This window comes from Polypterus senegalus, chromosome 6 (genome assembly GCF_016835505.1).
Source record: "Polypterus senegalus isolate Bchr_013 chromosome 6, ASM1683550v1, whole genome shotgun sequence".
Taxonomy (NCBI): Eukaryota; Metazoa; Chordata; class Cladistia; order Polypteriformes; family Polypteridae; genus Polypterus; species Polypterus senegalus.
Window position 1 is genome coordinate 20,028,142 of NC_053159.1, and position 23,013 is coordinate 20,051,154.

At 37.5% G+C, this 23,013-nt stretch overlaps 1 protein-coding gene across 2 annotated transcripts in view; it reads right to left on the bottom strand.

Annotated features, from left to right (window-relative positions):
- Positions 1-699: 699 nt before the first annotated feature.
- The window catches only part of tmem201 (transmembrane protein 201), an 89,511-nt gene continuing 67,197 nt past the window's right edge, over positions 700-23,013 (bottom strand). For both annotated transcript variants that reach the window (XM_039755516.1, XM_039755515.1), the window contains 2 exons: positions 11,246-11,383; positions 700-1,682 (listed from right to left, as the gene is read on the bottom strand). In XM_039755516.1, the coding sequence (XP_039611450.1) occupies positions 1,585-1,682; positions 11,246-11,383 (236 nt within the window). In that variant the 3' untranslated portion in view covers positions 700-1,584. The remainder of the gene's footprint in view (positions 1,683-11,245; positions 11,384-23,013) is intronic.

The following is a 23,013-nucleotide window of genomic DNA, read 5'->3' on the forward strand; positions in this document are numbered from 1 at the left end:
AGGTATGCGCTTCCCCATTCAGCTACTCTTGAACTGAACATTTGCTCCAAACCAAGTGTGAGGATTGTATATTGGTTGGGGACACTCCCTCAAATAAAATTATGTTCAGTCATTATAAAATATGTATCCTATCCCAAACGTTTCTCTAATGGTGAAAAAAAGAAAATTCCATGTTGTGTACACTTCACCTAGCACCAGACTGCTATATACTGACTGATATAAAAGTAGACTTTGCTTAATTTAACGAGAACAAAAGTATATATACAGTACATGCAATATATAAAACAACCAGGCCTTCAAACTCTCTTCGGTAAACTTCATGGTTTAACTTATTTAAAATATAAATTCAGTATCAGAGGCTGGGATGCTGCACTAACTATACAACCAGATCAGCTTCAGATTCTACAAAATAAATGAAAGAAAACAGATAAATTAAGAAGCAGGAAAAAATCTACAATGTCTGCTGTTGCATGGCATGTTGCTTTGTTCTTCTAATAAGATGATAATAAAATATAAAATAAGGCAAAATATACAGTTCAAGTACAAAACAATCAGAACAATCTTTGGTTAAAAAAAAAAAACAGTAAAAAGTGCATACAAACAAAAATAAAACGGACACAAAAACAGATCCAGCAGGTACACAAAACAACAAAAATACAGTTTTCATCTAATACAAGCTGAAAGCAAACAATTCAGAAATAAATCAACAAAGTGAAAATGTTTATTTTCAAGGAGATGGGGAGTTTGTGGTAATGACATCACACTTTCATGCTTCTGTTTACACCTGAGAAAGAGTTCATTTGTTCTTTGTTTGGCTCTATATGAGCAATCACAATAGGACAAAATTCTTAAATTACAACAAAACAACTGAGGCATTTCAAGTGAAAACAGAATTACATTTTTTTTTAGCAGCTTAGCCCAGCATGGGTCAAGGACTTGTTAAGTAACACAATCATTGTTCACATTTTTACAGTTTGTGTGTACATACAGTACAAAAAAGAAAAAAAACTAGCACCATTTTCAAAAAACGAGGCCAAATTGGTAAAATATTTGATTAAATTTCAGGATTTTCACAATTTTTTCAGATAAATAAACTTTAACATTGGCTAATATGCAAAAAATAAATCATTGCTCACTTGTCCACTTGGATTCAGTGACCCAGACTATAAATATTTGTTAAGTGTCCACAAGTAATTTAAGCCTCCTCATTACCGAGAGTTGAATGACTCGGACATGATAACATTAAGTCTTTAAAAAAAAAAAAAAGAAAAAAGTCCCCCTCACTGCAAAGAATACCATGTGCTGCTAGTTTTTGAGACATATTTGGCCTCATCTGCAGGAACACAATGTCAGGTGCTTTACAAAACAGTTTACGAAACAAGTTAAAAACCACAGCACTAAACCAGGAGCTGCTGAACATTCCTTTTCACCCAGCAGTCAGCAAAAGGCACTCATATAGTGCCTTAACTTCTGTACAGGACAGAAATTACACTGCCAGGACAGGCAGAAAGCAGACACAGGACTTGGTATACTGACGAGAAGACCACCTTCTAGGTGAACTTGTGTAAAAAGAGAACAAAATTGTCACTGAATGCCTTGGTACAGATACACAGAAATGAAGATGATATTCATGGTCAGGCTGATACACAGGATGCCTCGTAAGATGATCTTTCCTAGTAGACCTTTAGGTTTGAACAGAAAGAGAAATTAAATAAAGACAACACTGATCAAATAATTGCAGTAACAAACATTGTATTACTCACATTTCAAAACATATGGCCCTTTGAACACAGCACTATGACACATTCAATTTTTGCTCCCTATATTCTTACATGTGACAACATACTCGGAGACCAAGACGCTGATTCAGAAAACCACAACTCAGCTCAAACAAATTACCTTCACTAAATTCACTAAATTTTGAGTAATGTTTTCTTAACTGACAGAGTATAGTGTGACCAATTTTTGGTTTAAAAACTTTCCTTTTAATCCTATTAGCTTTACTTTTATGGGTTTATTTATTATTAACAAACATTACGTAAAAAATATAATAATGATATTTAAACAGTTATTGTCATGTTTTATTGTTCGGCTATACAAATTTTTTTATTATACTAATGCCACCATCACACTTCATGTTTTCCAGCAATCAGTTGTAACCTTTGTTTACAAAATCTTAGGAAAACCACAGCAATTCACAGTCACACCGTTGTTTTCAATAGTGAAACATTACACCGCATGTGGCTCAGTTGAAGTATTCTGCAACTCATTTCAACAAAATCAAATGGCTTTATTCTATCTCTAGCAGTCACCAGTTGTAGTGGTGAAATCCTGAGAATGCTGGGGTTGACAGTCAATGAGTGCATAAACAGAAGTAAAATGCATAAAGTGAAATGACCACAAACGGTGAAGGAAGAAAGCAAGTGTTTAGGACTGTGAAGATGGAGAAAAATGCTCATAACAATTTGGAGACAGCATATGTCTGTTTGTTTGAAAAAAATGAAAACAAGGCTATACTCAACACAGCCAGTAGGGGTTTGTTTAGCCATTAGGCTAAATTTGGAAGTTCATATTGACAAGCTGCTAAAATAAGATAATCTTGTCATGCTTTTGCAATGTAATTGTAATGAAAAGTCTGAGACAGGGCGGCACGGTGGTACAGTGGGTAGCGCCCTGCGTTGAGTTTGCATGTTCTCCCTGTGTCTGCGTGGGTTTCCTCCAACAGTCCAAAGACATGCAGGTTAGGTGCATTGGTGATTCTAAATTGTCCCTAGTGTGTGCTTGGTGTGTGGGTGTGTGTGTGTGTATGGGTGTGTGCGCGCCGCTCTGTGGTGGTCTGGTGCCCTGCCCGGGGTTTGTTTCCTGCCTTGCACCCTGTGTTGGCTGGGAATGGCTCCAGCAGACCCCCGTGACCCTGTAGTTAGGATATAGCGGGTTGGATAATGGATGTATGGAAGTCTGAGACACTTGAGCAATCAGTCACCACCTGCAATACACCAAGCTATACATTTTGACATCCTCAGAAGCCATACAATTTAACAACTGCCCAGTCATATGCTTTCCAACTAAAAAACATGTCTAGTCATGGATAGATTAGATAGATAATTAATCCCAAGGGGAAATTCATATAATCCAGCAGCAGTATACTGATACAAAAACAGTATGTAAAAACAGACAATAACTTTGAATAATGTTAGTGTTTACCCCCTCGGGTGGAATTGAAGAGTCGCATAGTGTGGGGGAGAAACAATCTCCTCAGTCTGTCAGTGGAGCAGGACGGTGACAAAAGTCTGTCACTGAAGCTACTCCTCTGCCTGGAGATGACACTGTTCAGTGGATGCAGAGGATTCTCCATGATTGACAGGAACTTGCTTATAGCCCGTCGCTCTGCCACAGATGTTAAACTGTCCAGCTTCATTCCTACAATAAAGCTGGCTTGAGCTCTTTAAAATTTGGAATCAAGTACTGTAACAAGTTCTAGAATGTAGGACCATATAACTCCAGTTGCTAAATTGATATAATACCTTCATTTTAGGCTTGGATAATTTTAAAGTAACTGCAATGGTTACTTTGCTCATATCTCAATTTTTTCATAGGCAATTTCTTTGCCCTTCCAATATATTTCTGTCTTTCATGCACTAGTTGCAACTTAAATTTACTGTTTTATCATTCGCAATCTTCTTAACAAGGTGGACCAAGTTAACTGCGCACAGTGTTTTATTCTTTAATATTTACTCAACAGAGTCAAAGTCAAAGTCACCAGTTTGGTCTATCATTCGGTTTGCTTGAGAAAAATCCAGGTATCTAGTACTGATTCCTAATTAATCTGTTAACATTGCTATCATCAATGAATTATGTACTTTAAATGCACTGAGCATGAAATCCACGTTTAAATTTTGACAGTAGATATTTGGTAGCACTAGCTTGACTTCAACTAAATTTAGAATATTTATACAATATTAGTTACTGGGTTCTTTTGTTAAAATGACCACCCAAAAAAAAAACACACTGTAAAAAATGTCTAGGAAATGACACTTGAGTAACAGACAGAGTATCCTTGTATGCTACAATATCACCAATGTGTCAGTTTCATTTTTATTAGAGTTGGCTTTATCTTGTGGCAGTTCATCATGGAATGCAACCGAACCACACTGAATTAAGGGAGCCTCATTCAAATATTCCTATTCCGCAGTACCCATCATCAAAATTTCAAATCTGTTTCCTAGTTTGTTTTTTTTTTTCTGTGTAACTTCAACGGCTTTTCCAATTTCACCATGCGGGTCATTTCTCAATGTGCTGTTAACTCTGTGGGCCTTTAAGTTGAATGTTTTGAAATACGTCTGTGCAGCTGTTTCACGCCCTCCTGCATTAGGTCTTCAGTTAAATGTTATTCCTCTCCCTGGCTCTGGGTATAGAGGCCAGAATGTAGTAGAAATTCCTTTAGCTTGCCATCTTTCAAATATCTTTTTTCTAAACTTTAACTGTCCAATAACACAGCCCTCAAATACTATGATTGCTTCAGGGTGAATTAACACATTATTGTGTAGATCAAAAGTAAGCAGTGAAACCTCTAAAAAAAGAATGCAAAAAAAAAACAAAAAAAAAAACAACAGAAACCAAAAAAAGACAGGTTTCATTACCCTGCCTTTAATATCTGTATTTTCTGCAAGTGGCTGAATGGTGCTATATAATGTGGATGTACAGGTACATACTGCTAATCCTGTTGAAACCACCAACCAATAAATGTGAACATCCAAAGCTGAGCCTTCACTGTTGATGAATGTCATTCTAACCAACCCAAATCCCACAAATGTAAACAAGAGCTAGGGCAGCTAGGGAAACCTATTGCATTTTCTGTTCCAGCTGTAGAAGGCCGACATCTCTGTGGGGGATTTAGTTAACTAAACAATGAAAATGAAGTGTATGGCCAAGTGGTATCTGTAAATAAACGCATTATAAGTGAAAGTGTACACAAGTGTATCCTGTAAAGGACTGAAGCTCCACCAAAGGTTGTTTCTACCGTGTCCCGACTGCTGCCAGTTAGGCATGGCTCCCTTACGAAACAGAATTAGATAAACAACATATAGCAGTGGTTTCCAGCCCCAAGTCAAAGGGACCCCTGTGGGTACAAGGTTTTGCTCTAACCACTCTGCTGATCAGTGAGTCATTTGCCTCTAACTGATCTTGTTGTTTTTTCTTCTCTTATTCATTTGACTGACATCTGTCACACACATGCGAATGAGAGGCAGTTAAAGGGCTCAAATGATTACAAATACATGCCAGACCAGGGCATGGCAGTGTTCACTAACCCATTCTCGCTTTCCTCTGCAGACCAACTGAATGAGATCCCGCCTGACGATAAGAACATTATTTATGATTCTGGTTATTCTGACATCACTTCCGGTTCCTCTGACAACACTTCCTCCAGTTCACCTACTGTATATAACCACCATTTGTACCAGTGTTACTCAGTTCTGTATTGGACTCCAACCTATAAAGACATTTATTTTATAAAAACCTTTTTCTGTTTGTGTGTTATTTCAACAATTCATACGAAATTTGGAAATACTCCTATTTTTGCCACAGTTTTAAATTTCTTAAGTCTCTTTTGTTACTTTTTTAATTCTCCCTTTTCAATGAAGTCTGCTCTTTTAATTGTATCCTAAAAATGGCAATTAACAATGAATTAAATAGACAGAGCACACAACACAGAATGACACAAGCATTTACACTAGAAACTTTAAAACTGGCCTGGCTAATTTTAATGAAATATATTTAAAAAAGCATATAAATATTTTATACATTTTTTTTTAAAGATTTATCATTACCAATTTCATCTTTCCAGTTATTTATACCAATACTTACTAGCAGACATGACAGTGGGTATGATACTGAAGTAACCACAGTCTTTCAGCATCCATTTGCCCCATGTATATGCCATGTGTTGTTAAAAATCATTATTAGGATACAATTAATAGAGTATACGCCATAGGAAAAAAGATAAAGTAACAGGAAAAGAACAATGGGGTTAATAAAACTATGGGAAAATGAGTATTTCTAAAATCCTTATTAATGTAATTCTCACACTGCTCCTCTCTTTTAAATGAATTATTAAGAGAAGAAAAAAAAAATAAAGAATAAGAGTATTTAGAGGTAAAAATGACTGAGTGATTGAGAAACTGGTTGGAATAAATATCTGCATACACAGAAACAATTCAGGACTGGGCTTGGAAACCAGTGGACTAAAGAATAGACTTAATGGATAGACGATCTCCAATTTCACTTCTTAAACACATCCACATGTACGCTCACCACAGCACTATCTGCTCCTAAAGTACTGTATTTTCGCCTGCCATTAGTTCAGATTAGCCTGGTCAGCTCGGCTTTTTATTCCATAGTGTCTATGCATTTCAACAGTGTTACTCAGCCAAGTCTATAGGGGGATTTATAACTAAACCTAGAAAGAGGTTCCCTCTATATGCAATCATTGTACCTTTTTCAACAAGTCTGTTCTATAATTAATTATCATACTAATTACATTTCTATAGCACTTTTCTAACCATTTCAAAGTGCTTTACATAGATAACGGGGTGCCACTTCAAACACCTTCAGTATGTATAGCATCGAACTGGATTATGAGACAGCAGCCATTCTTGCGCCAGTACGCTCACCACACATTCTCGCTCTTTCATACCTTTTTTGCATTAATAGCTATTTAGCCAATTAGAAACCAGGGATGGTTAGGTGCCAGAATGGGCAAAGCCAAGGTGGGCAATTTAGCCAGGGCATCAGGAAACACCCTACTCTTTTTGAAAGCTGCTGAGGGATCTTTTAAGACCACAGAGACTCAGGATGATGGTTTTACGTCTCATCTGATATTGTATTTCATTACTTCTATATATTTTTTTTGTGCGTGACTCTTTCAGGAAATTTTCTTTAATTTAATTTGCAATGTATACAAAAAATATCCATGCCATCCTTTTTCAGCAGTACAATTCAAAACCTAAAATATAGAACATCAATTTATTTGTGAACAATCTCATAAGCCATACTGAACTTATTTTTTCAGAATTTTTTTTTCCTAGAACAAAACATGGACCAAGCTAATGTGCATGACAGGCATAACGCTTTCTCACTGCTTCTTTCTTGAAATAATGTCAACAACTTATACATTCATTTTCCCTAGCAATATCCTTACCTCGCTGTTTGCTTCTCTGCATCATACTCAAGCTATGCAAACTCAGGTAGCTGTAACATTTTTAAACACTTGAACGGCTGGCTATGGTACCGTATTCTTGGCCATCAACACTTGTCATGCTACTCAGTTTGAGTCTGTTGCTATTGGAGCAACACTTTTGAAAGGAGCTGATGAAATGTGGAGAGGTGGAAAATAATTTTGAGCTTTACCACTGCAGTAATAAAGTATAAAGACATGTTGTGGAGACGCAGTTTTTCATCACCTGCTAAACACTGTTAGCGATGTTAGCCTAAAGTGATGTGGAAATGGTAGGAAGTACACCTCCTAATTATTATTAATTACTTAAATAATCAACCCACTTTTGATACATTTGCAGCTATCTTTGTTGTCTTATAGACCAGACCTGTTTCCAGGATAAACACAACTAAAGCAGGAAGCCAAGCCTTTAGCCGTGGACTCCTCAAACTCTAAAATGGTCTATCAATATTAGTAATGACTCTTTTGAATCAACATTTCAATTAAGGCTGAAAACTCAATATTTTAGCATAAGCAACTCTTGTTGGAAAAAAGATTGAGAATGTATGGCACTTTATTGTTGCATTTTGCATTTCAGAAACACCCCATACTATTCTACACCTAAAGAGTTGTTTGCAAGAAGAATGCAAAAAAATTGCACCTAAAAACAAAATAATTTTTTGCCTTCAAAACCTAAATATTTATTAAGTGCTGTGCAAAGGAATGTCCAATTTACAAAGTGGTAAATTCTTTACTGTCCAAACTTGTTTTGGAATATGTTGTAATTATAACAATCAATACAAGTGTTAATTTTTGAAAAAAAAAAATCATTAGTTGTAAACTTAAATAATTGGCTGTTATATTGTTTTCTGTTCAAACATTTACTAATCACATCTTTCTATTTTTGCTTGCATTTTCCATACAATCCCAACTTTTTCAAAGTTGAGGTTGTACTATATCACAAGCTAATTCTGTTTAAAATAAGAAAAATAAGAATAAGAAAATTCTATACATCCCCATATACAGTGGTGCTTGAAAGTTTGTGAACCCTTTAGAATTTTCTATATTTCTGCATAAATAAAACCTAAAACATCATCATATTTTCACTCAAGTCCTAAAAGTAGATAAAGTTAAACAAATGAGACAAAAATATTATACTCTATGTTGGTGGGTTTCCTCACATTAACTGCTCGCCTCAGGTCCTTCCACAACATTTCGATTGGATGGAGGTCTTTGACTTGGCCATTCCAAAACATTAACTTTATTCTTCTTTAACCATTCTTTGGTAGAACGACTTGTGTGCTTAGGGTCGTTGTCTTGCTGCATGACCCACCTTCTCTTGCGATTCAGTTCATGGACAGATGTCCTGACATTTTCCTCTGATATAATTCAGAACTCATTGTTCCATCAATGAAGGCAAGCCGTCCTGGCCCAGATGCAGCAAAACAGGCCCAAACCATGATACTACCACCACCATGTTTCACAGATGGGATAAGGATCTTATGCTGGAATGCAGTGTTTTCCTTTCTCCAAACATAACGCTTTTCATTTAAACCAAAAAGTTCTATTTTGGTCTCATCTGTCCACAAAACATTCTTCCAATAGCCCTCTGGTTTGTCCGCGCGATCAACAGCAAACTGCAGATAAGCAGCAATGTTTTTTGTGGAGAGCAGTAGCTTTCTCCTTGCAACCCTGCCATGCACACCATTGTTGTTCAGTGTTCTACTGATGGTGGACTCATGAACATGAACATTAGCCAATGTGAGAGAGGCCTTCAGTTGCTCAGAAGTTACCCTGGGGTCCTTTGTGACCTCGTCGACTATTACATGCCTTGTTCTTGGAGTGATCTTTGTTGGTCGACCATTCCTGGGGAGGGTAACAATGGTCTTGAATTTCCTCCATTTGTACACAATCTGTCTGACTGTGGATTGGTGGAGTCCAAACTCTTTAGAGATGGTTTTGTAACCTTTTCCAGCCTGATGTGCATCAACAACTTTGATAGATCCTGTTCTTGAAATAGCACAGGGTGCCCACTCACACCTGATGGTCATCCCATTGATTGAAAACACCTGACTCGAATTTCACCTTCAAACTAACTGCTAATTCTAGAGGTTCACATACTTTTGCCACTCACAAATATGTAATATTCGATCATTTTACTCCACAAATAAATGACCAAGTATAATATTTTTGTCTCATTTGTTTAACTGATTTCTCTTTATCTACTTTTAGGACTTGAATGAAAATCTGATGATGTTTTAGGTCATATTTATGCAGAAATATAGAAAATTCTAAAGGGTTCACAAACTTTCAAGCACAACTGTAAAAGTTGTGCCCCAAATGAATGAAACACAGAAGACAGTAAAAGAAGGGCAAATCAGCTACTTAAATCCAAATTGCATAGCTTCTCAGTGAGCCATTGTGTGATCTGATAACACAAAGTCTCTTAACAGATTTGTGCCATAGTTAGGCATCATGCACTGTGGCTGCCACAACATAAATTAGGCATTCTTTACTGTGGCTAAGCATTGATGTTTAAAAAAAAATGAAGAAAATTTAAGTATTAAAAGGTACAAAAAGAAGTCGATTGAATAGCAAAATTTAATTTCAAAAGAAAAAACAAAGACCCTAAATGAATATATGCTGGCAAATGTATAAAAAAGGCAAGTTTGTGTGTAGTTCATCCGTAAGTAAAGTTATTTCATACACTGATATGTATGCACCTAATGCAATACAAGTATGAAATACCAAAATAAAACTACTACAGCCTTTCTCTTAGCTCAAACCTCTCTTCAAAAGCAGTAGCCGCAGTAATAACTGACCTCACACACAAAAATGAAAAAGAAAAAAACAAGCAGCCACTAATCCATTTAAAAAACTAAACTGATAAGCAATACATGTTTCTTTCAGACAGGTGTAGTATAATCCAAGCAGCACATTTTAGAAAGGTCAAGAGTCGCATACCAATTGGCAATGATCTGTGACTGGATTATCTCCCGTGTATCTATATCAATAGTGGTTAGCAGAATTAAGAGAAATGTCAAATATAATTCCTATTAGCTAAGGGTCTGTATGTTTATACCAATTATTCTCTGAACATGCCACTGTCACTCAAACCCTTCTAAGGAAAATGTGTGGAAAAACAATACACACAAACTCTCAGCCCAATGCAAAATGACCAATTATATAAGGGTTAAAGAATGTGACATCTTGAAAATAGTATTTGCTTATTAAGATTTAATTGACTTACTGTGAGCAAGGCTGTGGATTTGGTAAACAAAACCTTTGACTCCATCTCCTCAATATATGGCACCACTGACTCTGACTCCTCTATTTGTAATTAGACAGACTACTATATGTAAAATGTTGATTGAAAGCACACAACATACAAGATGCAAGGCACTTTAGCACTCTAACCAGTTAAATGTCGGGTTTAGAATCTGAAAGCAATGTTGTTGTGGTTTACAAACACTGAGTAACAATAAGCATAAGAATAATTACAAAATTAAAAAATTGGCTATATTTCAATCAAAAGTCTAGCAGAAAAAATAGTTTAATCAATTCAGTTAATGTGAAATTGTAAATAATAACATATATCACAAGTTACATTTAGTCAAGTAGTCTGACTCGATATATTTTTACAGACTCCAACTACACAATAATTGCTTCCGACTCCACAGCCCTGCTAATGAATAACAAACTTAACTGCTCCTACATTTTCTGTTATCTAGTTTCTGTCTGTGAGGGCCAAACTAAGCCATAGTTTAACACAGGAGTGATGAGGATAAGGCAAAATTCATTTCTAGGTAGGAGGTCAGACCACAGCATGTTGTGAATACACAGGGCGACAGTTCAGGGTAAAAATACATTTTGTTAAACATGACAGTGGTTAGAATGCTTGCTGTAAAGTGCAAATGGCTATACACTATGTCACTGTTTCCATAATCGGGTTACTAGAAGAAGGCAATCTACACACAATATAAAAATTAAGCACAAGCAAGCATTTTAATATAGTATTTTAAATGCACTGACCGTTACATCCTGCTGAGTGGTCCAGACTGTTTCCAGTTGTTGTGTCAACAAGACAAGTGGAGGAGCGAGATGAACTTCCCTGCTTCCTCTTCTCTGGTTCTTCATAAGCACTTCTACTTTCTACAACAGACTTGGCATCTGCCAAAGAATGTAAAAAACGGGCTTCAGTTAACACAGAAGTAACAGAGAGCCTTTAGTAAAAAGATTCCATCAATGCAGATACTCCTAAAGCCATATGCATGACGATGCAAAGGCTATTTTTACAAAAGAAGAAATTTGTGGAAATTTTTGGAATGACACTGTTGCACTAAAGTCTAAATTTACATAAATAAAACAGTAATACTCTATGTCTATTTAATTTTTCAGCTTTGTTTGATGTTATTTATCCATTTAACAACACTAAGGACATCAATTCAACCTTCAGATCGCATCTTGCCTGTTTGTCTGATTGATTGTTTGTCGTTCAGATAAAAACAGCCAAACTGATATTCATGAAATTTTGCATGTGACTGATCCAACTTCAAATACAGAAAGTATACTTCAAGGGGGAATAAGCAACATAAACTCTGTGTATTATTACAAAATGGCTTAGTAAAGCTGAACCAATTTCAACAACATTGCATTTCAAAAGCGTTGTGACAATGGTTGGGGGTGGGGGAGGCTCAAAATGCATCACTCAAGAGCAGCTGAAATTTTGTATTCATATTACCATTTAGTACAACTTACAATCCAGACTTTAAGGTCTTCTAAAATTTTGAGAAACAGGGTTGTGTGATTTGCACAAATACAAAACTGCATTATCATGCCTAAATAGTTCAGCCAATGGTAATGAGAAATTTGACAAGAAGCAGTTTCTCACATGGGTAACTGTGTCTGGCATGCTGTCGGGTCAGCAGCAGTAAAAATCTGTTTACCGTTGATCCCGGAATATAAGCCAACTCGGTATATTAGCCGACCCCCTTCTCTACCTACTAAATTACATGTATTTGCCGATGACCGGTATTTAAGCCAACCCCCTTCTCCAAGCAAAATTTTCTAAATTTCCTTAAAAGTGTCTCTTTGGGTATATTTATAATGTTTATTGGCGAGAATTTGAGATTGCCGGCATTTTTGATGGAAACCAGGAAGTGATTGCGGAGAAGTTTGGTAAAATTAAATCTTTGTGTTGAAACTATATACGTAAATACGGTACATCGGTGGGTGGATTTCTGGAGACTCGTTATAAATTTGATTAACTTAAATAAGCAATACAGTGGACCCTTGACTTATGAACTTAATTCCTTCGCAAAGGCTAACCCATAATGCGTTCTGAACCTCCCACTGCAACACTTACTTAACCTTTTCATAATAAAAAAGGGTTATATAATGTGCATAATTTACCAAAACGCCAATAATTTTTCTAATGTACTAACCAAAAAGTTATAAAAAGTGCCTAGCCTACCAGAAGTAGGCTAGATTAAGCTAGGAGCATGGCGGCGCGCATGGTTGCAGCGGCTCATGGCTCTCCTTTTCAGTGCACTTTTTTGTTGTTTTTGTACTTTTTTTTTGTCCTTGCTTGGGCACGATCAGTTCAGCGAACATCCGCTACACCCGTCAGAACCTTATAGACATCGGTGTCCTGAGCCAAACATCTGTTTCGAGTGTTTTTCATCACACGCACAACATCCCAGACAACATAGCGAGACCAGCGGGACAGACGGAGGAGGGAAAGAAAGTAGAAGCGGAGCCGCAGATCGGGCATTATGCCAAGGCTAAAAAAACAGCCATACAAGCCCTATACAGAACTTTTTTCTGCACTGAAGGAGCTGCTTTTAATCTCATTGTAGATGTGTATAGTGACAATAAAAGGCATTCTATTCTAGAAACAATTTCATACTGTATTCACCATTTAATTTGACATCTTTGGGCTGCAGGAAGGGAGGAGGAGGAATATGAAACGGAAGGTGGTTATTGTTTAGTAGGAGCCTCCTTATGCAAATCTTTTCTTTGTAAAATTGTCAAGATGGTGGATTTTGACATGCTGTACATATTAGCGAGATCAATCACACGAACAGCACTCTCATATTTCCACATAATGTCCATCTTCGTTTTGATTGTGATCGCTTTCTTTACCTTCTCTTCCTTCCTTAGCAATTATGTGTCTTGCTTGCATGGTCTTAATGAATTTTATATTATATTATATTATATTATATTACACTAGCAAAATACCCGCGCTTCGCAGCGGAGAAGTAGTGTGTTAAAGAAGCAATGAAAAAGAAAAGGAAACATTTTGAAAATAACGTAACATGATTGTCAATGTAATTGTTTTGTCACTGTTGTGAGTGATGAGTGTTGTCATATATATATATAACATACACACACACATAAACATATATATATCTATACATATACACATATATACATACATACAGTATATATCTACATATATACACATACATATACACACACACATATATAAACATATATACATATACATACATATCTACATATACTGTATACACACACAGCTATTTCGTATCAGTGCAATACGCTGCATTTGTTAAAACGGATGACTCCCGCTCTTACGTGCAAGTCTGCGTGGATATTATGAACTATCGTATTTGTTCAAGTTCTATTTAAATTTTAAATAGAAGGAATTTTTATTTAGTCGACAGAAATATCTTTGGTAGGAATGGTAAAAACAGACAGGAATATTATTCGTGAATAAATCAACTCAAACCTTAAACAACTTATAATATTTTGCTCTCCATAAAAATATATCCTGTCTAAATTATACAAGTTAGAAATAAAGTAAACGTTAAAAGAACAAACATTCAAATTTCTTTACTCTTATGTAATTTTATATAAAAATAAACTTAGATTTTAAATATCCCAAAAGATTTTGCTCTCCATAAAAATATATCCTGTCAAAATTATACAAATTCAAATATGAACATGCTGCATAACAAAACCTGGAAATATAAATAAAATGTGTTCCTTTCAGCAATAACAAATCAAATCATTCAGTTGTCTTTGCTCATATGTCATTTTAGAGCTGGACGCCTGGCATCTTTTTTTGGCCACAGGTTCGTTTCTGTTTGGTGTGAGGTTCTGTGTTGTGGAGATTCTCAGGATGGATTGCAGGTGCTCATCAGTGAGGCGACTCCTGTGTGCTGTTTTGTTAGTCTTTATCACTGAGAAGAGCTTCTCACACAGATATGTGCTACCAAACATGCACAAGGTTCGAGCCGCATGTAGACGGACTTTTTTTGTTCTTCAAAGTCACCAAAGCGCCGTGCAAACTCAGTGCGCTCAGTTTATCAGCAAAGTGCGTATTTGGGAACACCGTAGTGAAGACTTGGTTTAACATTACTTGGCAACAGGGAAAGTGGGGCAAGGTGCCCTTGGTGCATTTGTGTCTCCCATAAAAGCAGCTTCACTTGAAATCACTTTGTGATTGTGCACGGTTAAAGCGTCCGCTGAAGTGTCAGATTCTTATTTAATTATGCTGCTTTCTGTATCTTCTGCATTGCATTCAGGTTACCCTGATGTTTTATCTCATAGTGCCGTCTTAGATTAAATTCTGTAATTACAGCCACATTAGCTCCACAAATGAGACACACGGGTTCAGTAAACATATACTCAGCCTCCCATCGGTTTTTAAAGGCTCTATTTTCAGAATCAACTTTTCTCTTCAGCATCGTGTGAGCTAGCTTCGCAATAACTTGTTCGGCAAGGCGGCTGAAGCTGCATTATGGGATCTGTAGTTTATTGTGTTACCAGCGCTTCATATACCGGGCTTTAATAACAATAATACAGTATATAAAATGATCTCGGGCGGATATAATTACGCCGGGCGGATGTGGCCGCGACCCTTGAGTTTGACACATATGGACTAAATAGAACTTGAAAAGATATATTTTTCAAATGTGATCGCGCAATTCAGATAGAGTTGACGCGCACTACAGCCTGCATGCCTCAATAAGTCATCCTCCCCTCGCTCTTACTTTTTTACCGTTCATCTAATGAATACACTGAGTATGGCTTTACCAAAACAATCATTGATGGCGAATAAAGTATCCATTATTCGAGTATGTAGATCGGGATTTATATATATATACATATATATATACCAGCGTATCATGCGAGAAGTAGTGTGTTAAAAAGCTAGAAAAGAAAAGGGAACATTTTAAAAATAGCGTAACATGACTGTCAATATACAGTATTTGTTTTGTGAGTGTTACTGAGTGTTGCTGTCATCAAGGATTTGATTATCATTATTTCTTTCAATCAGGTTCGTATTTGTAGGATGTGTTGTGTTCAAGTTACATTCCGTGTTTGTCAATCGTTGTAAAGATGACAGGTTTCATTCATCGATTCGTTTCTTACTGCATCAATAAACAGCTCGTCTTCTTCTTTATCTGAGACCTGACACACTGCATGCACGGGTTTTTTACACTGTCTTCCTTTAGCGGGACATTGACTTTTTCCACCGTGTGCTTTGTTTCCACAGTAGCTGCATTTATGAATATGCTTATCAGGCGCTTCATATTTTTGCTGCCTTTTCAATTGTGTAATTCGGTTTTGTTCAGCGCTCTTTGGAACTGTTGCTTTTATCTGTGCACTCGTCAGTTCACGTGAGCCACTCGGTGTACATGCATGAAGGTTCCCAGCTGTGCTGGTGCCATCTCGTGCTATGTCCATGGCTTTATTTAATGTTACCTTAGTCCTGGCACTTAAAACTTTCTCTCGCAGTTTCGCTGAGTTTGTGCCAAACACCACCCTGACCATCTCATCTTCCTCTCCATAAGCACAGTCCTTAACCCGTGAATATTTAGTGGGAGTTTGCTATTGGATTGCCGCTGACGGACGGCCTTATATGGGCAGGCACTAAATTACAAGCGCCAGCGCAGCCTGTCTATGAACTTAATTTAAAGTGTAGGTTTACATCGTGCTTTGTTTCAGTAGCAGAACTCATCAATATGGTTGTATATGTCACTTTCGCTTCGCTTCTTATTGTTTCGCTGCCTTCTCAATTATATAATGTTTTCTTCAGCGCTTTTTGAGGTCTTCCTGGTTTTCTATGTACTGCGTGATTACGTGGGAGGCGTGATGATGTCACACGAAACTCCGCCCCCACGGCGTTGAAGTTCATCTCCATTACAGTAAATGGAGAAAAACTGCTTCCAGTTATGACCATTACGCGTAGAATTTCGATATAAAACCTGCCCAACTTTTGTAAGGAAGCTGTAAGGAATGAACCTGCCAAATTTCAGCCTTCCACCCACACGGGAAGTTGGAGAATTAGTGATGAGTCAGTGAGTGAGTGAGGGCTTTGCCTTTTATTAGTATAGATAGATATACACACACACACACACACATACACACATATATACACACGCACTGCTCACAAAAATTAAAGGAACACTTTTTTTATTGGGCCTGGCATGAAATCAATTAAACCTGTCTGATAATTTTCTGGTTGGTTAAGCAGCTGAGGTCATTGTTAATCACTTTCAGCTGTATTGGTTTCTTCATGGACTTAACGACAGGTGCACTAAAGTGGCAACAATTAGAAAACTCTCAAAACAGGACGGGTTTTACATGTGGAGGTCATTTCAAGTTTCTCCCTCTTGATCTTTTTTGGCTGGTTTTCCACTCGTGCTAGTTTTGGCTTGAGTAATCATCTCTACTGGCAGTATGAGGCGATTCCTTAACCCTACAGAAGTTGCACAGGTTGTCCAACTTCTCCAGGATGGCACATCCACACGTGCTGCAGCAAGAAGGTTTAATTTGTCTCCTAGCACAATCTCCAGAACATGGAGGAGATTTCAGGAGACTGGCTGTTATTCTCGGAGAGCTGGACAGGGCCGTAGAAGGTCCTCAACCCATCAGCAGGACCGATATCTGCTCCTTTGTGCAAGGCGGAACAGGCTGAGCACTGCTCGTGCCCTACAGAATGACCTCCAGAGGGCCAATGGTGTGAATGTCTCTACCCAAACAATCAGGAACAGACTTCATGAAGATGGCCTGAGGGCCCGACGTCCTATAGTGGGCCCTGTGCTCACTGCCCAGCACCGTGGAGCTCGACTGGCATTTGCTCAAGAACACCAGAATTGGCAAGTCCGCCACTGGCACCCTGTGCTTTTACAGGCGAGCAGGTTCACCCTGAGCAGCTGTGATAGACGTGAAAGAGTCTGGAGAAGACAAGGAGAACGATATGCTGCCTGCAACGTCGTTCAACACGACAGGTTTGGTGGTGGGTCAGTGATGGTCTGGGGAGGCATATCCATGGAGGGACGCACAGACATCTACTGCGTAGGAAATGGTGCTCTGACTGCCATAAGGTATCGAGATGAAATCCTTGAACCCATTGTCAGACCCTACGCTGGTGCAGTAGGTCCTGGTTTCCTCCTAATGCACGACAATGCCCGACCTCATGTGGCAAGAGTATGCAGGCAGTACCTGGAGGATGAAGGAATTGAAACAATTGAATGGCCTTCACGATCCCCTGACTTAAACCCAATAGAACATCTGTGGGACATTATGTTTCGGTCCATTAGGCGCCAGGTTGCTCCTCAGACTGTACAACAGCTCAGGGATGCCCTCATACAGATCTGGGAGGAAATGCCACAAGACACCATCCGTCGTCTCATTAGGAGCATGCCCCAACATTGTCAAGCATGAATACAAGCTCGTGGGTGCCACACAAGATACTGAAAAGCATTTTGAGTAGCAGAAATTAAGTTTTTGAAAAAATGGACTAGCCTGCCACATCTTCATTTCACTCTGATTTTAGGGTGTCTACACAATTGAGCCCTCTGTAGGCAGAAAACTTTTATTTCCATTAAAAGACTTGGCATCCTTTTGTTCCTAAGACATTGCCCTGTCGTTATTTGTATAGATATCCAACTTCATATTGAGATCTGATGTACCTAATGTGTTTCTTTAAAGTGTTCCTTTAATTTTTGTGAGCAGTTGTTTGTTTACAATCGTGCAAGTGGATACACGTGACCACATCCGGGTCGTCACGCAAGATATTGATCATAAATCAAAACAAAAAATTTTATTTTAAACTTCCCGATAATTTATTCTAAATTTTATTAATAAAATCAACAACTAAAACACTTTTTCGAATAAATTCTTTATTTAATTTAAAGTACCGGCATGCAAAGTTACTTCTTCATCTGAAAGATGGCTCTGTGGGTTTGTCATTATTTACTTCCGTATTCATCGGCAAAACCGGCATTGCACTGGAAATCTTGAATCTGAAACGATACTCGTTGTATAAACCGACCCCCAAACTCCAAGCCAAAAATCGAGGACGAAATTCTCGGCTTATATAACGGGACCTACGGTAATTGGACACCAAATAAAAAAAAAACAATCCAAAAATATGTTTAAGGAAGCCTCAGTATGATTCTAAATATCCCATTATTAGGAGGACAATACTCTACATACCACCATAACTGTTCTACAAGAGTCTTGTAATGAGGAAGCATGATTACAGGGATATAAGAATATGTGGAAGTTATATCAGAATAAAAACATATAATGATGACCGTGATGAAAATTGGTATGCTAAGACTGGTTACAAGAATAATTAAATGAGAGAGTAGAAATACTGCTATTTCATTAGTGAGCTACTGTAGATCAGGCATGTCAAACACGCGGCCTGCAGCCCGCATGACTGATCCTAGTTAGCACTAAATTTGTACAAAATCATTACTATCATTTGTGATTGAATCATTCTGCATCTTCTGCGTTACTTAGACTTTTCTTACATCCGCCTTCTGACAAAAGCACATTTTCCCATGGCATTACGGTACAAGAAACGTCATCTGCTAGTAATAGCTTGCAAATTTTCAGTTTTTGGAGCGGGAGATCGACAGGTGGATCTGTGTGGTGTCCGCAGTGATGCGGGCTCTGCATCAGTCTGTCATGGTGAAAAAGGAGCTGAGCCGTAAGGTAAAGCTCTCAATATACCAGTTGATTTGCGTTCCTACCCTCACCTATGGTCATGGCCGAAAGAACGAGACTGCAAATACGAGCGGTTGAAATGAGTTTCCTTCGCAGGGTTCCTGGACTTTCCCTTAAAGATAGGATGAGAAGCTCAGTCATATGGGAGAAACTCAGAGTAGAGTCGCTGCTCCTCCGCATCGAGAGGAGACAGATGAGGTGGCTCGGGCATCTGATCAGGATGCCTCCTGGAGGCCTCCCTGGTGAGGTGTTCCAGGCAAGTCTAACCGGGAGGAGGCCCCGGGGAAGACCCAGGACACGCTGGAGGGACTATGTCTCTCGGCTGGGCTGGGAACGCCTCAGGATTCCCCCGGAAGAGCTAGTAGAAGTGGCCCGGGAGAGGGAAGTCGGAGCATCTCTGCTCAAGCTGCTGCCCCCGCGACCCTATCTTGGATAAGCGGAAGAGGATGGATGGATATTTTTTTTTTGCTCTAGTTTTATGTAATTTTGTGCTAGTATTGTAACAAACAGTTAGTGCAGACTACAGCTGAAGATCTGAAGTGGACGCGAGAAGTTTTATTTATTAACAAATTTTTGTGATTTTCAGTTGTTGAAATTAGTGTAGGTCAGGGGGCTTTTTGCATATCGGCTTATTTTACAATATAAACTTTGAAGTAAACTTAGTAAAGTAAAATTTGATTTTTGGAGGATTTGTTTGCCAATTACTGAGCAATGAATTCAGTGGGCGTTTTCATGATTTCAGTTCACACAAACAGTACTTTGCCCTGTTTACGTCACCATACTCTTACAACGTTGAGAATGCGCCTGAGAATATCCAAATGGAATTGACTGAACTGCAGTCAGATTCTATTCTTAAAGTAAAATACAATGACGTTGGTGTGCCAGGCTTGTATGCTTACCTGCCACCCTCGTATGTGCAGTATGTAAGTTGGCATTGAGAGTACTGTCTATGTTCGGTAGCACTTACCTTTGTGAGCAATTGTTTTCGTGAATGCAAGCTACCAAAACCCCACATCGCTCAAGACTTACTGTTGAGCACCTTTCATCCCTCATAAAAGTTGCAGTTATACAAAATTTCATGCCTGATATTGACAAACTGGTTACTAACAAGAGATGCCAAGTGTCGGGACAAAAGAAATAAATCTCACACTGTAAGACTCCTATATAAAGGACCTAGCTAAGAGGCTAAGACTCTAATTGTACGCTGTTGTACAGAGATTATATGGAAATAAATTAATTTTCTTTAAACTTTAAGTGTTACATTTTTTAAAGTTTTCAGTATTGAAAAGAAAGCTACAGTAACTTTGACTAACAGTATAATAGTATTTGTTACAGTGTGGCCCGCTGATGCACATATGGCAGTCGAAGCGGCCCACCAATGGTAGTGAGTTTGACATGCTTGCTGTAGATGATAGATGGGACATTTGCAGTTCAGACAGCAATAACAAAAGGATCAACATTAAAAGAAAAGAAAAGAAAAAAAAAGATTACAAATATTTACTTTCTTCTGATAAACCATTGCATAAAAATAAAAATGCCTAATCACTGCCAGGATTTTCGGCTAGTCTGAATTAAATCTGTCTTGACAGCAAAAGTGTTAATGATTTTCTCATAAATAAAATATACGTTGTATGCCATATACAAAACAATCTCTGCTGTAACAAACCCAACCCTCTTATTCTATTGTCTGCACTACCCAAGATTACAACTCAGCAGAATGGAATTAAAAGGAAGATGCATTCATCTGTAGGAACAGTGCAGAAGTACAGAAGACCAAGATTACAGGCTGCAGTCTGTATTCTGTTTTCCATGCTACTAAAAGCCCTCTACCGGCCCCACTCCCATCCTGGTAAAGATAGCAGGTTTTATCAGACAGACACCTCTTGCAATATTCACACTTTTATATGCAACTCAAACAATAAAATAAAACTCTCAGTAAAATGAAATAATTAAGTGTTTAAAAACAGCCACAGACTCAAGAATGCATAGAACTAATATAAGCTTTGAAGCACAATTAAACAAACCTAAACATAATTCTGCATAATTAAGTGAAATTAAAAACATTCCTATGGATTTAATAGGTAGTTAGGGGGAAACAAAACAATATAAAACATGAGTGGAAAAGACAAAGCTGTTGCACTAAAGCTAGACTGTACTGACCATCAACACTTAATCTTCCAGGATGATTATATACATTTCTCAAGATACTGTTACTGTTGACGTTTAAAATAGAGAAAGTTGTACTCTGCTGCAAGACGGGAACAAAATGCCTGTAAGAAAGCAGCAAATCAGAGGGGAACAAAATTGTAAGCCAATTCAGTTGTTGTTTATACAAGTACGAAAGGTTTTAAAAAAAAAAAAAGTAGGCAAGAAAATCTTGGCAGTCACAGACATGACCACAATTAACCAGAAGAAGATCAGATGATGCTTAAGAGGTCCATGTGAATATATATATATATATATATATATTCTAGATGTTTTTTAAAAATTTATTTTGTCAATTTTATGTAAAGAGGACACAAATTCCCAAAACAACTGCACAAAGGGAGGGTATTCCAAGACAGAAAAATACCTAATGAAAATGTTAAAAAAAAAAGAAAAGAAAAAAAGCTTATTCAACTAACATGAAAAACTCAATAAAACAAGAAAAGAAAATCATTTTTTCCAAAATTAGATGTTTAAGGTTTTAGTCAACAGGTCAGGTTTCACTGTAGCACGCTTATTTAACGATTCTCAAACATGCTATATGAATGTTATTATAACATGGGGAAATAAAAATGTGCATAAAAGAAAAGCTAAAAGGACGACAAATTATTAAGGCATAACTCAAATACAAATCCAATAGTAATCTTTCCCTTCAAACACAACTCAATTATTCACAAATTACAGAAATGCTCAGAAGAGCAGTGCTTCCTTAAAGCCACAAATTGAACTGATAACAGAAAAAGAAAAACACCAAGAATGTTACCGATTCCTCTTACGTATAATATTTTTTTTAACAAAATCTAAAAAGTACAGCAGAAAATTGCTTAAATCAAAGAAAGGAAAATACACTGATCACACATATTTAATTATACCTTTCTCCAAAATGTGTACTTAACGAGATAAACAACTTTATAAAAGAAAGTATAAAAGACTTTCCTTAGAACAGAAACCTCATTATGTGCCACACACACCAGCTTGTTTAAGCAATTAAAATGATACCTGTTGCAATATAAGCATAGGTGTGCTTCTCAATCAAGAGAGAACTGGCCTTAAGATCAACGGAAGCAATATCAAGGGTTAAATGATACAATCATTTCTGTCAAATTTTGAGTCTGAATTAGGAAAGTGAAACAACAGGGTGAGTTGGAAGTACTGATCTGGGCTTAGGTTAAGCCAGTTGACACTTACACCCCTTCCAGAAATTGCAAGAAAATGATATATCTGGCGACCCTAGGACAATATTTCAGCATAGGTTCACATTTCTAAAGTACCACGAGATTGCCCCTTTTTCTGACGGTGCCGCTGCTGTACCAAAGCTTTCCAGGTATTGCAAGTTCAGAAACAATATTAGCCATTTTTTTCTCTTTCTAATTCTATTTTACTGGTACATAAAACACAAGACATTGGGCACACAAGCTTCTCTTCTGTTTGATTGTTCCAAAAAAATCCATATTCTTTATTTCTCATATCTGAATCCTATGCAATGTACTTTCGGCTAAGTGTACTTCGGTTCTAAACTCCAATATACACTGAGCCTACCCCTATGATTTTGTCAGGGCAAGTTACACACCAGTTTGACTGAGTTGCTCGTTGTGTTAGACTAC